Genomic DNA, 15,249 nt, shown 5'->3' on the forward strand with positions numbered 1-15,249 from the left:
AAACAGTCTCAAACTGACCTTTACTTTATATATTGTCTTATTCCAGGAAGATGACTAAGATATTAAACATCCCAGATCAGCTGGTTTAAATAACATCAGGTGACACGTCATTTAATAGTTTCTTGTATTTCAGCATAGTGGTATAACATTGATAACTTGTTATTATGTTATGGGAAAATCGACATACTGTTCAGTTGGTACACTTCCACTTCATTACTTACTAGTTAGGCCTGTTTTTTTCGTTTAGTGAGCACACAACAGCATGCAAGCATTCAATTCATAATGTATAATGTATTAAATATAAATTTAGACCAGCAAGTTGGTATTTTGAGGTTGAATCATCTGATGCAAATCTTTAACTATGAGTTTGTTTGCATGCTCGGGATATTTGCTTGGGTTTTAATAGAGCTGTATCTCTCAAAATTAAGTTACTTACAACCGTCTTGCTTTTGCTTTAGTTCCAGAAAGCTTATTAGGGAATTATTAGCAAATAATGGGCCCATAGCATAAAATGATATCTGCGATAGACTATTTCACTGCCCTTTAAAATCCTTTAAATCTCAGAGGTGAGACTGAAGATTAAGCGTTTAAGTTCATACTTAAAGGTGCAGCATGTAGAATTTAGTGACATCTAGTGGTGAGGCTGCACATTGCAACAAACTCAGTACACCCCCCTCATAAAAATTACAATACCAGTACCAATTCAAATAGAAGCATTACACTGCATAAAATGCCACCAAAAAAGTCTTCAAATTATGAAATACGGAATGCTCGAAATAAAATAAAATAGTAAAATAAAATGAAATAGTAATATAATATTGTAGCTTTGGGTACAATTGCAGGTATTGTTTTGCAGGAGACGTTTCAATACTACTTGATATTGATTTATTTCAGTTGATACCTTAAAGATATCGAGTACCGATATTGAGATCTACAACCCACCCCCCTATTCCAAACAAACTCATAAAAAACATTAAGTGCCCTCTCTATAGGCAGTGTTTGGTTTGTCCATTCTGGGCTACTGTAGAGACATGGTGGTGCAACATGGCAGGCTCCGTGGAAGAGGACCTGCTCTCTATGTAGATATAAACGGCTCATTCTAAGGTAACAAAAACACATTGTTATTCTTCACATTCTTTTCTTATTAAACAAGAATTAAAACATACTTATAAACATTATAATTAATTTCTGCCAAGTTCATTCCACTAGATGGCACTAAAATCTACACACTGCTCCTTTAACCTTTGAAATAGTAGTTTCGACCAAAAGCTCATATTTTGCAGTTGAACAGTGGATGAAAACAATGACTTTGAGATGCAATTTAAAGCACTGTAAGTTTAAGTCAGGTGCTTGTTGTTTGGACACCAACATTAGAGTGAAGTATTTTTTTTATATCAACCTTAAATCTCTGGAGGAAAATGGGACACACACAGGAATACGAAGCAAAGAAAGAGAACATCAATTAAAAGATAAATAGTTTATGTGAATCTCTCACATAGCATTTACCTTAACTCTATACACATCGTTTTGAACATGATATACAGTATGTCATCTTATTTTTAATTTTTTTTAAAATTTTTTACAATTTGACATAATGGTTCTTTTCAGCATGCACTTTAGAATGCCAACAAAAGGCTCCACAAATACAGACTTCAAACTAGAATTTTTCCTCACAGTAAAACATACAAAACATGAACTCGGATCAAAAGCCTGAAAGTTTGAGGACACGATGGAGAAGCACAGCATCAGACTACCATGACTTTTACAGGTAAGAGCAATGTACTCAACAGTAAGACACAAAAATACATGTTCTGGATTTAAAAAAAATAAACAGCTTTTTTCTTTTTTTCTTCAAGTTACAACGTCATCCTAAAAATACACAAAGAACGGTTACCCCTTTGTCAATTCAAAGAGTAAAGCAGCGTGTGTACTACATGAGGAGGATTTTGGGTACAGGGTGACACTTGGAACAGCGAGACAAAAACTGAGCAGGTCGCAAACCGAAATGACACACGAGCCGTGCCACCTATCAGTACTCTATCAGCTTTTTTTTTTTTTTTTTTTTTAAAGAGCTGCGTTTTTCACTCTGCTTTCTCCTTCTGCCTTCTTGTTTTTTAACGGGCTGCTGAAATCACAGTGTGGGTCGGCGCTTTTTAGTTTTCGGGTGCTTATTGCAAATCCGATCTGATTGTTTGAGTTCACGGGATTGCTACTGTGCAGATGTAGCCATTCTAGAAGTCCCCTCCTTTTTTTTTTTTTTTTTTTTTTAACTTGGTAAACTTCTGCTACACTTTTGCTCCACCCCCACAAAGGGGAAAAAGTTTGGAAGAAACAAGTTATGCAGTTTTTTTTTTTGTTTTTTTAGCCACCAGTTATGTTATGAGGAATATTCTGGTAATAATAATTTGGTTTGTGAAGAGACAAACATCTGCAGCACTAATGCAGGGTAGTTGCATGTTCAATGCACAGCAGGGGGACTTCTACAATGGCAGCTGCATCACAGGGGGACTTTGTCTCATTCATGTTTGTGCTAAAACTAACTGGAAGAGTGCAGCATCAAGTCCACTCATTGGTCTCTGCTGACCTGGCCTTTCAAAACTGCAGATCTTACCCTGGAGTTTTAGGATACACACACACATTAACACACAGCAGAGCAATTTAACCTACTGAAAATTACCAAGAGAAACAAAAGCAGAGATGACCATAATGGCACATTTATTCAACTTAGCACATTTGTCTCTCTAAACTGTATATACTGTATGTAGAATTTTCATATATGAATACACTCCATTTTTAGAACACAAAGTGCCTCAACTGATACATCTTAATACACTTATTGCGAGGAGGGATACCACAGCAAGAAAAGTGATTGACGTTGAGTGTCACGGCGCAACTTAGCAACCAACCACCTTGTTACCTGACTCGCCATCAAAAGACAGATGTGTGGACGGAGCCGCTCGGCCCAGATGTGCTGTGTTGTCGTCTTATTTACACGAGGAATATCTATACAGTAGATAGTCTCTTTTAAGGACGTGTCCTGTTTGCTTTGCTCTCCTTTATATTTTTTTTCTCCAGAGTCCCAAACGAGGAAAAAAACAAACAAAATAAAAAGAGGAAAAGGTAAATGCTTATCAAAGTCTTCCCAGATCTTTAGGTTCCTTTCCTGCTCGCTGAGTCAAGGGCTGGGCAACTGTCAGCCGGTGGTTTTTCCGTGCGTTCCCGTCCATATTGTCCTGTAGGAGTGGCCTTATAGCTCCAAATGGGGTCCTCCCACTGCAATACGTCCTCATACTGATGACAGTCTCATCCCACTGTCATTCAAATAGGAAATTAATTGTCTAAAGAAAATATAAACAGGTCACATCTCTAAATATCAGAAATGCATTGTCTGTCTTTGTTGAGCATCATTTCAGAATACCTTGTCATGCACACTTGCTATTTTAAATATATGCACAAAAATGACAACATAGTACAAATCTATGGTGCTTTTTATGCATATATACAGAAATATAAAAGCTGCTGTGTATATTGCAGTGGTCTGGGTGGGGGCAATTCAATAATTGGTTCACAAATAAAGAAAAATGTTTGCAAGAGCTCTTCTTTTTAATTGTTTGACTTTTTGCCGAGCTATGTGTAAGATGCATCTAGCTGTGAGCCAGTTGCTAAGCAACCTTCTGCTTCTGGTATAGACATACTGTAGGGATGGGTGAGGCACATCACTGCATGGTTATGTCTGCGGTCCAACACCTGTTGGTGCACAGAGGCAATTTATGCCCGTCATGAAGAAAAGTCTCCTCAATAATAAATGACGCAGCCCTTTCAGTGAAACAAAAAAGCTGCTTTAGTTTCATATGAGATTTAATGATAGTTCTAAATGTTTTAAAGGTAGTGAGGTGTGTCTATCTGGTTTGGGGATTTGCAGTTAATAGCCTTTGGTGATGTGCAGTTAAAAAAGCTGAAGTGGTAAAGAGGATTTTTTACAATAAGGGACTCTGATTTCGTGTGTAAAGTATGCAAATTTGGTGCCAATCCTGGTGGCACATGATGCAAAATACTGTTTTTCTCCTCTGTGATGGTCTCATTTGTTTCACACTGATTATGTTACTATTTTAATGTAGTGAAGATCTACTGACTAAAATGCCACAGGCAGCACCTTTAATGTTGCCATCTGTGCTGCAACCCCACGTATTTCTTCTTATTGATTATAGAATTACCCCCATTTTTTAAGTGAATACACACAAAAACCACAAATCTTAATTCATGACCAAGCAAGTGAGAGAGGTTGTGCACTGCAATCTGACCCGAACACCCATTCAGAAGGTTACCTTTCCGCCATGGCGGTGCTTTCCCCCAAGCCATTAAGATAGAACGCTGCTCTCTGCTTGTGTGAAACCAGTAAAGACAACCTCTTTGCAGTTATCTGTGAGTAAACAACCAGAGACACAACAGCTTTGGTGGCACTCAGTCAAAGAAAAGAATAAATCATAAAGGAGGGAGGAGAAAGTTAATTGGAAATAGCAGCAGATGAGCAAAAAAGAAAACCCACATGCAGAGAGAAACGAACACCCAGCTGGCATTCTGTGTTTTTAGTCTCCTCGGTGGATTGTTGGTGAAGCCAATGGCAAAATGAGACATGATACAAGTTGAGTGTACCCCCTCTAAACCCTAACATCATAAGTTAAAATACTCCTTCATAAATGTATGTGTGTACTACTACATACTACATATATCTCCTCCTTAAGCTGTTTTCACTGTCTGCCTCTCGTCCATTCTCCCCTGGCAACATTGCTTGCAGACGATGGTTACAGGATGATCCATGCAAAAACATGAGCAGGCCCAGCAGCAGGTGAAGAGTGACAGACTGTACGTGTGCTTGTGTGAGTCAAAAAAACACCGTCCTGAAAGAGAAATCCTTCATCCCGACAGCCATCTCTCCCATCTCCATCCCCAAAATAAACAGCAAACAAACCAAACAAAGACAAAGTCACAGTCGTATGAGGTTAAAATGAAGTGACATCTCTCTTTTTTTTTTTGGAAGCACATCTTTTTTTTCAAGGTATCTAAATATATCAACATCTAATATCCCTGATAATTAATATGTCCTTTATTAAATGTTATGGCTGCTACTTCTGAAGCCATCAGTCATAGTCCTTTTATTGCAAGTCTCAAAGTACGACGATATCGAAACTACAGGGAAGTCCAACTCCAACTACAGGAGATCCGACTAGTTACTGAAGGATGATAGCTAAGCACATCAATCCTCAAAGGAAATGGGGAGAGTGAAGATTTGCCCATGTGGCCCAAGCCACTAACAATAGTCTTAGCTACAAAGTTAAGTACTTAACCACTAGTCACAATATCTAGAACAGAGTTCAGATATAATACCAAAGAGAGGTGGCTTGTTTAGGGGGGTAGGATGTAGGGTGGGTTATGCCAAAAGTGACCCAGGGTGGACGTCTCACAGGATGGAGGGGATAGGGGAACGAGAGCGCCGTAGCGGGCAGGGCGATCCGTAGGGCGAGGTCACAGGAGACAATCTCAGAGTGTTACCAGTCAAGCCCGCTATGTTGTTTAAGCTCCGGGATTTCTCATAGCCTTCAGATGGGGGGGGCGACAATAGAGGTGGTGGTGGTGGAGGTGGTGGTGGTTGTGGTTGTGCAGGAACAGGACATGAACACACACAGGCAGGCAGGCACGCAGGCAGGCAACGATCCGAGTCCGAGCCAGCCGAGTAAACAGAGACAAGACAGGAGACAGGAGTGAGACAGAGCAACAGTAACATACTGTACTGTATGGTGAGTGCATGCACAGCACATTTCCTGACAAAGACAGTAAGGCAGATTGGAGTCTTAGATAGTCAAATGTTTCTCTAAACTGCTCTGGAGGGATAAATAACTTCACTGGCTGAGGTAAACCTGAGCGGATAGAGCCAAAGAACCACAATTTTTCTGGCTTATGCCATTGTATATTCCATCTTTTCTTGAAACATGTATCCAACCAAAAAAGACACCTGGAACCATCACATTAACTCCAAGGTAGAAGTTGGAAATAATCTTGGGCAGCTGCCAATTTGGTGGAAAATCCTGTCACTGAAAATAGACGGACTGTCAAATACATAAAAACACTTCACTATATTACCTTTCCATCTGAAGGTAGGCTGCTTAATTGGGAACCCTTCCTTATACAGTCCCCTAATTACGAAGCATGCTAATATAAGGTACATTACAGTACATTATTGTCTAATTACAACTGGTAGTAGGTAAATGCAGAGAAACTACAACTGAAACACTAAGAAAAACCTCCATAATTACCCATCAACTCTACAACTCAACCTACCAACGAGGTACTGTGTAGTTGTGACTGGTTTAGCTCATTTATTACCCTTGGATAACTACAATTCTAACTTGATTGATGGGTCATAGATGATTATGTTTCAAAGAATCGGTTACCTATCCGCACCAGGAAATTATTTCTGAGTTATTACAAACCTAAACAAGTCACAACTACACAGTACCTAGTTTTACCAGTACCCAGTACTCAGATATAACTGCGTACTTACTAGGAAGGTAGGTAACCAAGTCTTCGAAACACTGTCATCTATTACCCATCAATTCAAGTTAGAATTGTAGTTATCCAAGGGTAATAGAGGAGGTGTTTCTTAGCATTGGTTGTGTACTTTCCTATGAAGTATGCAATTGTATTACCAACCTAAATCGGTCACAACTACACAGTACCACGTTGAGTTGATGGGTAATAGTGGAGGTCTTTCTTAGTACTACCTATTACCAGCTGTAATTACCCAATTATATACTGTAATTCACCACATATTTACAGAGTAAAGACTTGGTTATTAGTGGTATATGTAAAAGGAAGGGTCACCACTTAATTTGAAAACATATTGTGGTCATGTCACATTGTCAGAGGGTAATTACAAGCAGCTGAGTGAGGAAAACCATCCACATCTGTGTCTCATTTTTGAAGACCAAGTCTGAGATTTTAGGAATTTCTGACAGCTACTGTAATGTATCTCCCACTTGGTAAAAAGAACTTAGCCAGTAGCAAAATGGCTGCAAAGGTATCGGCTATGAGAAAGATCTGTTAAACCTGACTTTACATTAAGTGAAAAGGTGACAAACAAAGTTTTATCTAACCTAGCTGTATTGACAGTTGCTAGCATACATTCCTGTGTATTGTTACGTTTTTAAAGGTTATGCCAACATCTTGCAGTTTACAATTTGCAACATCTATGCCAACATTAGACATGATCTCTACAGCCTTAATGCTGCATTTGTGCCATGTTGGGAGAACAGAAAAAAAAGGAAACAAGGTCCATTACTCCAACTTGGAAAAGTTCTTTACTTGCTAGCCTTATAGTCACACAAGAATAGTTGTAAATGGGAATTAAGCCGAAATCCAGGCACATTTTTGTAATTACACATTAACAAACAACGTAATAAGATGAATTCAATATATTGGTGTTGGTATTTAGGTGCTTCGGTGTAACTGCATATTTGCTTTTTTTTTGCAGTACTGTATTTTCTTTTCTCAAATGGGGGATATTGCACAGTAGTTGTCAGAAATTCCCAATATCTCAGAAAAATGTACAATTAGGAGGCTGATGTGAAGGTTTTTATCTTACTTGGCTACTCATAGTTCCAGCCTTTATGTAAAATATCTACATATGTTACCTGGACCTATGATAGCTTGCTAAGTATGCCACTTAGCTGAGGTGCTAATGTTCCAACATAATTAATGTCATGGTGATGAATGGATGAATAATGAAATATCTTCCATTACTGTTTTGACCAGTTTCGTCTGCCATTTCAGGAAGCCAATCAGCTAATGATGGTTCTAAGGCTCCATCCACTCAGTCAACCAATCAGATTGCTTCAAACTCCACAGCAACTCCACCTCTGAGAAATGCTCATGTGATTAAAACTCCAGACTGCCAGTGTAAATGTAAAGACCTATTAGTCAAATTAGAGCTATTGCTATTCTTTAACTAGTAGCACAGAAGAATAGAATAGATCGGCACTCATTCATCTCATGGCATCATCATGAGTATTTTATCTCACATAAAATAGTTTAAGTCTATAAATCTTACAAATGTACAATAAATGGTAATAAGTTTAGGGAATGCTTGTTTACATGCACATAGTTCAAATATAAATCAGTCATACAGACAGTCATACAAGTGTACATCTTTAGACTGCCAACATGCACATTATGTATCAAACATAGCTGTTAGAGTGTATAAATCTAGGTTGTAGCCCGCACATACTGATGATGATGATGATTAAGAAGCCCTTAATTATTAATGCTCCAGTTATCTGTGCAGATTGACAACAGCTCAAACATCTAAAAATGCAGCATGTGATGCACGCTGGCAAATTTGCATTCGGTCACTTGGTGCAAAATAAACAAGCAAGCCAAAGCAGCCAGATCATTAATGGAGCATGCCAATCAGCTGGTGTAAGCGCTGATGAGGAACAGCTAATGGGAATGTGGCCTCATTACCATACTGCATACGGCACCATTTGTTTCACCGAGAGGGAGGGTGTAAATTAAACCGGGGGCTCTTTCAGAACCAGCCAAGCAGGCAGAACAATGGGTGGACTGGGTCTATGCCAACAGGTAGCGAGGCTAGAAGGGACCTGATGATTAATGCATTAGTGACGGTGTGGCAGCAATCGCAACGATCGAGGCGCTGAAGGCACAGCTGCTCGGCCGCCTACGTCAAAAAAACTGCTGAGGTGCCTTGCTGTGAGAAAGACCTCTAGATGTGCTCTCTAGATGATCTGAACCACATGTACAGTAGTTAAACTTGCTACAGTATTTCTGAAAAGCATCAACAAGTTAGAATAAGGCTCTAGAAGTTAACTTAAATGATGTATTTTCTCATTAGAGATCTTTAGAAATGGGGGGTAAAATGTAATTTAACAAAATCCTCGAGTGGCACTCTAATGGTATGATAGCACTACTTTGCCTGCTATAGAGTGAGTACAGTAGCACTATAATGCTATGGAGCAATATCACTGAAAGCAGGACATTTAGAGAGCTTCCTGGAGAGGCAGTTAAGTTCTGATAGAAAGTAATTAGCTGAGGCTTAAAGCTTTCACATCATTGTGCAGATTAACACAACATTAATGCCCCAAGATACCTGAGATAAAACTGACGATTTAGGCTAACAAACATGTTATGGTGTGTCGAAATATTATTTCAGCGTGGTCAAAAGGAGACTGAAAGTATTTACAGAAATATTGTGTTTTATGATTTTGTTGTAGTGACCACCTATCAAATAAGCTGCAGCATGAATTCATTTCCATTGTGTGAACTGCTCATTTTAGACATTTTGGTTAATGACCTTTTTTGGGGCGAGGGACAGCAACAAGGCTTTCTGATAATGCAGAAGATGTGAACTTCACAACGACCTTTAGCTTGGGTCAAAGTGTTTGGAAAGTCGAGCCCTCTCTAAGTCTGACCTTTCCACCGATGCAGCGATACACGACTGGAGGTGATGACTGACAGGCAAATCATTTGGGAAAAAATCTGACAGCGAAATTTGAAGACACATTTTGTCGGTTATGCTTCTCATTGGAAACAATGATGAACAAAAATATCGGTTTCAGAAACACAAAAAGAAAATTCAGGTTATCATGGTGGTTGCAGAACCATGGTCAACTCATAATGATTGGCAAATTGACTTCTTCATTAATACAAACATTAAAACGAACAGTAACAACAATATTAATTGACTGTTTGCAAAACTCTTCCCTCGAGCAGTGATTGTAGGTAGCTTAGCAACGTATCTGTCAAGCTTTGCATTCCTCCACATCTGCATCTACAAGAACGATATCTTGAAGATTTTAGAGTTTTCTTAGCGCCTTTCTAAAACCAAAAATGAGTGAAAGGATAAATTAAAAAGTCTGTCTGCATTTATATATATATATATATATATATATATATATATATATATATATATATATAGCCAACACTGTCTAGGAAAGTAACCCAGATTTCTTTTAAGGCAAAACAACATCGCCACAGGTTACTTTAGAAAAATCCTCACAGGACTGGTTTAACACTAAATATCAAAAGTTTAAAGTAACATTTGTGGCTCTGTCCTACTCATGTGGGTATGTTTATTCAAGATGACTTTGCCCAATTTTTCCTCATTTTCGAGCCCTTTTCTCATGTAAAAGAGAAACATATATTATTTGAAGAATACAACAATATAACAATAAAGAATACATCTTAACTATGCTGTTTGTAACTTACTATGTTAAGTATCAAAAGTCAAAAATTTGGACAAACTTTCTCATTCAAGTGAATGAAACTTTTAACTGATATATATCTATGTTAAACAGCTGGATCGTCGTGTTAGACAGCAACTAACCTTTTTTTCCACATAATACTGTACTAAAGCACTGGAGCTAAATAGGCATCCGATACAAGAACAATGCTTTATTTCCGTGTTTTCTAAATGGATCATCATCATCATGGTGAGCATGCTGAATTTTTGGCTGTGACATGTAACTACCAGAATTCCTTTTTTTCACACACACCCCTGACCTAGACTATTTCACAAACTGCACTTTTAATGCATAATGTATCTTATCTTATCCTATCATTATCGCACAAGTGAAGGACTTTAAGGTTTAAACATTGCCACAAGCTTCGAGAAATAAGTCTGCCACTGTAAACTGTATATGTGCAGTGCTACAATGGAAAGCTTAACAGACAAGCAACAGCGCCTACAGGGAACTGAGGGCCAAGTGTCAGTTAAAAGGCGGTTAAACTGTAATTAACTGATTTTTTGTTGATTAAAATAACCAAACATGAAATTACCACATATTTATAATTATATTTTTCGTGTCTTACGTTAAAATACAGAATGTAACATATTTAGTAGGTTAAATAAAAAGTCACAAGATGAATAGGCTATATTTATTTGATTTAAATGTGAATTAGTCTATTGTACACACTTGTGATTAGCTGGAATTGTTTTTTTACCCAGTCGCAAATGTTAATGGGTTACACTGTAACAATGAAGAAGTCAACATGTTTATGAGTTGATGGGATTCAAATCTATTACTGTAACAATTGTATTTCCTCTGATGGTATGTATCTGAAACATCTGCTGGTGTATCATCACCTTAAAGCAGATGATACACTGGGCAATTTATCTGGGAGCTGAATATGGGCAATGAACCTGGCAACAGCCAAAAAAGTGAGCCACGGGGTCAGAAATGTATTCAAGTGTTTCCAGGCAACAAGAAAGCATGAATAAATTGTGAAGACAGCAACAGTTCTGAGTCAGCTGCATGGACACTGTTGCCGAAAAAAAGTTGTGCTGTGTCACTGCTGAGAACGGCAGCAGCACCATCTGGATCAGGGGTTACGTTACCTTTGCTTGCTAGGCCTGAACAAACAGCCTTCCCCCCCTCCAGGGATGTTGGTGTCCCAATCACTATGGATACGGATCAGCTGGTGAGGATTGTGACTGATGTTTTCTCAGTTTTTTAATATCTGTCTTAGAATTTATTTGACTGCTCTGACTGTTTTTTGAGGTTATTAAACAAATATTCCACACAAACTGGTGGTGGTCACAGGAAATCCATTAGAGGTGAAACCTAACCAGACTCGGACAGACTTTCTAATGAAACAAAAATAAAACAGTATCAATGAACAATAGCAAGCATGAATTTCATAAGGATTCTGAATAAGACATGAAAATATGCATGCCTCTCAGACAAAGACTTATTTTAAAATATTTACTTAAAGTTGCATTTCAACACTCAGTTACCTGTTTTTCTTATCCCTCCATCTGCAGTATAGTCACTAGCAGCGAGCAGAAAACACGTTCCACCACTCCGGTGGTCCTGTTCTCGAGTGCTGGATCTTCGCATGGGCACCCTCTCCTCTGGAGACATGGTCAGGTCACTGCCCCCGCTGCAATCTGCTGACAAAACTGCGTGCAAAGAATGAGGACAGATTACAGACCTGAGAATGTGCTGCCAGGCTGAAAGGATAGATTCACATCTTATCAAGTCACATGCCATGTACGCTGAAACAAATTTGTTTGCTGTAATCATTCCTCTCGCTCATGCTGGCCAATCCTTTCCTAATGTGCTTCAAATAGAGGAGATGGGGGACTGGAGGCTATAGCAGATGAATTAGACAAATAGGGATCTTCCTCAGTTGGTCTTTTCAGTACAGAATTCCCTCTTTGTGCTTCCTTGGACAGTGTTTCTGTGCTGAGCCACTGTAAGGGATTTTAACATATAGAGGGAATTTCGTACTAAAAAGACTGTAAAATTGGAAGATATCCACTTCTTTTATATAACTCAACTCAAATGGCTGATCCTCAGATTTTACAGTTTTATAGTCTCTAATATTTCTATAATCTATATCATTTTTCTCACAATCTGACATCTTACAATAAAATCTAGCTGAATGTGAAGCACTACTTAAATGTTATGGTTAGTGATAACATTCTCTTTGGGGAAACAATGAATGGGAAACTTACTTCCCATTGGTATATTCTCAATAGTATATGAGCAGAGAGAGAGAGAGGGTTTGCAGGGTGAGGGAACAGGGGAGTTTTGGGGTGACAGGAGAATCACAGTCATGACAAATATCAAACAGCCTCCCACATAAAAAAGCCAGCGCCAAATGTCAAACTGACATGTAGCACAGCAGAGGTCAAAGGTCAGCTGGAGTGTTGAGCTTGAATTGATCACAGAGACACGTTGTTTTCTTATGTGACAATGAGGATTTACAACAGAAAAAACAGTTTTTACCTCTGGGATGCCTGCATTTGCTATACTCAAAGGATAAGATTGATCTTGATGTTATTCTCAATAAATCTCTTGAAAAGACAAAAACCAGCAATACATTTATAGTACTAATAAGTGTTATCTGTGAACCCACAGCCTGATAGACTGTAGCTTTTGTCTTTGTGCCAAAAGACTCATAAAAGAGCCATATCCTTGCATTTGGATTGACATACTGTGGTTCCATCATTACAATGAAGAAGGCCAGTGTAATATATTCCTCTTAGCATGTTAAAGCGGCGCTGTATCCCCAGGTATTCCCAATGATGTCTTCCAGATATAGAGTTACTCTCCAGACTCTCAAAATGCAGCAGTTTCATCATTGGCCATGTCCATTGTAATGATGGAATATATAATGAATTGCATCAGTGTGATTCTTTTATGTGTTTTTAATAGTTAATGGAATACATGTAGGCATAAGCTATTTTAGGCTTAGGCTCATTATTGCTTTTTGTCATGTCAACTGATTTGTTGATAGTAATAAAAAGATGAATTGACACCAGTGTTTTTTTTGTTTTTAAAGGGTCTAATAAACTCACTACACCTGTTTAGCTTTCTGGCACATACAGTGATAGCAGAAGCAGATTAACCACTTGAAATTCTCAATATTTGAAATGTATTATAATTAGTTAAACAAGTTAAATCTATTTTAACTTGTGAAACAGTATTTTGTTTTTATGTACGAGCATAAGAATGACAATTAAAGTGAATAGAATGATAATATTATGTATTTGAAGGATGGGCCGTGATGAAAGAAACAATTAGACAAAAGCAAGCTTCTCATTTCTAGCAGGGGATTTTGCTGAAATGACAACACTGACAAGCTAATTTTATAAGTAGGCAGTTGGCTAATTCAGCTAATATTAGCTGCATGAGTTGCTTGAAAACACAGTCTCCAGTTGACTTTTCAATCTCTTAGACTGGATTTAAAACAAACCAGCAGGAAGCATTCGAATAAAAAGTGTCTTAAGGATGCACTCGATGGCTATAACACAGTGCTAAAAGTCTGATTGCTAATTAGCTGAATGTCCCTCACCAGCAAATGATGCATGTGGAGGAAATTTAACATTGAGAGCTGCTAACATTACAGAACTGCTAACATTACCCTAAACTTCTTTTTTGACAAATGTAGTTAGTTAATGATATCCTAATTGGCCTTGGAAATAATGTTCAAATACTTTTTCCTGCTAGCAAGCTAGTAGCCAGACATAGAAGCCTATGTGAGAGCTGATAAGCATACAGTTTAGTCCATTCCTTACACTTTTGCTTCTTTGTTTTTGCTCTTATAACAGCTCCATGTGCTTCATTATGTGGAGAAATCCTAAACTTGACAGGCCTGCTGTGCCTTGTTACTGTTAATAAGCTGTGCCTTTCAAATTGCTGTTCAGGGAGTATTAATGAACGTTCAGTTACTTATATTAGTAACATAATACTACCAAGTAAGAAAACAATCAGTTTAATACAGAAATAATCATGTGGCAATGTTTCTGCTATAGTGAATTTCTATTTATAATCGTCAATATCCAAAAAGTCTTTAGATTACTGTAAAGGTTTTTAAATGAAAGTTTTTAGCTCATATAGTCCAAGAGTAAATCCATATAATGGAAGTTTAGAAGCCCCCCTCACATGTGATCAAAATGAATACAGTCTACGTAAAAGAAACCCTTCACATTGAAAAAAAAGCAGAAGGCCATCTAAAGGACAATAAACAGGAGAGTAACCTTGCTAGCTCTGTATTTAAAATGACCTCTGAGGAAATCACACAGGCGACTAAACCAGATTGATTCTGCTTGTGCATGCAGTTGAGGAATGAATTATTCTTTGCGTATTGAATATAAGGTTCAGAGACCTAAACAAACAGATGGTGAAGTGCTCAAAATGTGCACCTACCCTCAGGATTGTCTGCGCTAGAATTCAAAGAAAGTCAGTATACAGAGGTCGACACTAATTTCCATCAATATCAGATGTGTCAGTGTAAATTACTGACATGAGCCCAGAGGGAAAAACAACCAACTACGGTTTAAGCAACAAATGAACAATCCCTACTAGGAAAGACTTTGACACAAGGACTATGAATTCTTATCAGCATGAGCTATTCCAATGCTTCTCCTTGTCTCAATACCTTTTGCATTGCCTCCCTTATCACTGTGGCAACCAGAGATGAGGGCTACAGGGCAAAAGAGCTCAGTCTTTTTTTTGAGGCAGCTGCTGTGGTGTTCATAAGTCTCGAGGGGGAAAACCACTCCAAGTATCAGGGGAGAATCTGTCAAATGGACACTGCTTTCTACCTGATATGAGGTCCCTTATGGATTCTCCTCCCTGTCACTACATGAATAACACCCTTCGGTATAAGCTGAACTTTACTACTGAGGTGAGGTTGCTCATAATCTTTCTCTCTCATATGGCCTTGGTA

The 15,249-nt window shown here is 38.3% G+C and overlaps 1 protein-coding gene across 5 annotated transcripts in view; it reads right to left on the minus strand.

Annotated features, from left to right (window-relative positions):
- Positions 1 to 5,390: 5,390 nt before the first annotated feature.
- kcnc2 (potassium voltage-gated channel, Shaw-related subfamily, member 2) overlaps positions 5,391 to 15,249 on the minus strand; it is a 92,586-nt gene continuing 82,727 nt past the window's right edge. The window contains exons 3-4 of one of the 5 annotated variants that reach the window (XM_062443736.1): positions 11,807 to 11,923; positions 5,391 to 5,595 (exon numbers count right to left, since the gene is read on the minus strand). In XM_062443736.1, coding sequence (XP_062299720.1) covers positions 5,459 to 5,595; positions 11,807 to 11,923 — 254 coding nt within the window. In that variant the 3' untranslated portion in view covers positions 5,391 to 5,458. Of the gene's footprint in view, positions 5,596 to 11,806; positions 11,987 to 15,249 lie in introns of all 5 variants that reach the window. The other 4 variants (XM_062443735.1, XM_062443734.1, XM_062443732.1 and 1 more) reach the window with 4 other exon arrangements.

Source organism: Scomber scombrus, chromosome 22 (genome assembly GCF_963691925.1).
Source record: "Scomber scombrus chromosome 22, fScoSco1.1, whole genome shotgun sequence".
In the NCBI taxonomy this organism is placed as follows: domain Eukaryota; kingdom Metazoa; phylum Chordata; class Actinopteri; order Scombriformes; family Scombridae; genus Scomber; species Scomber scombrus.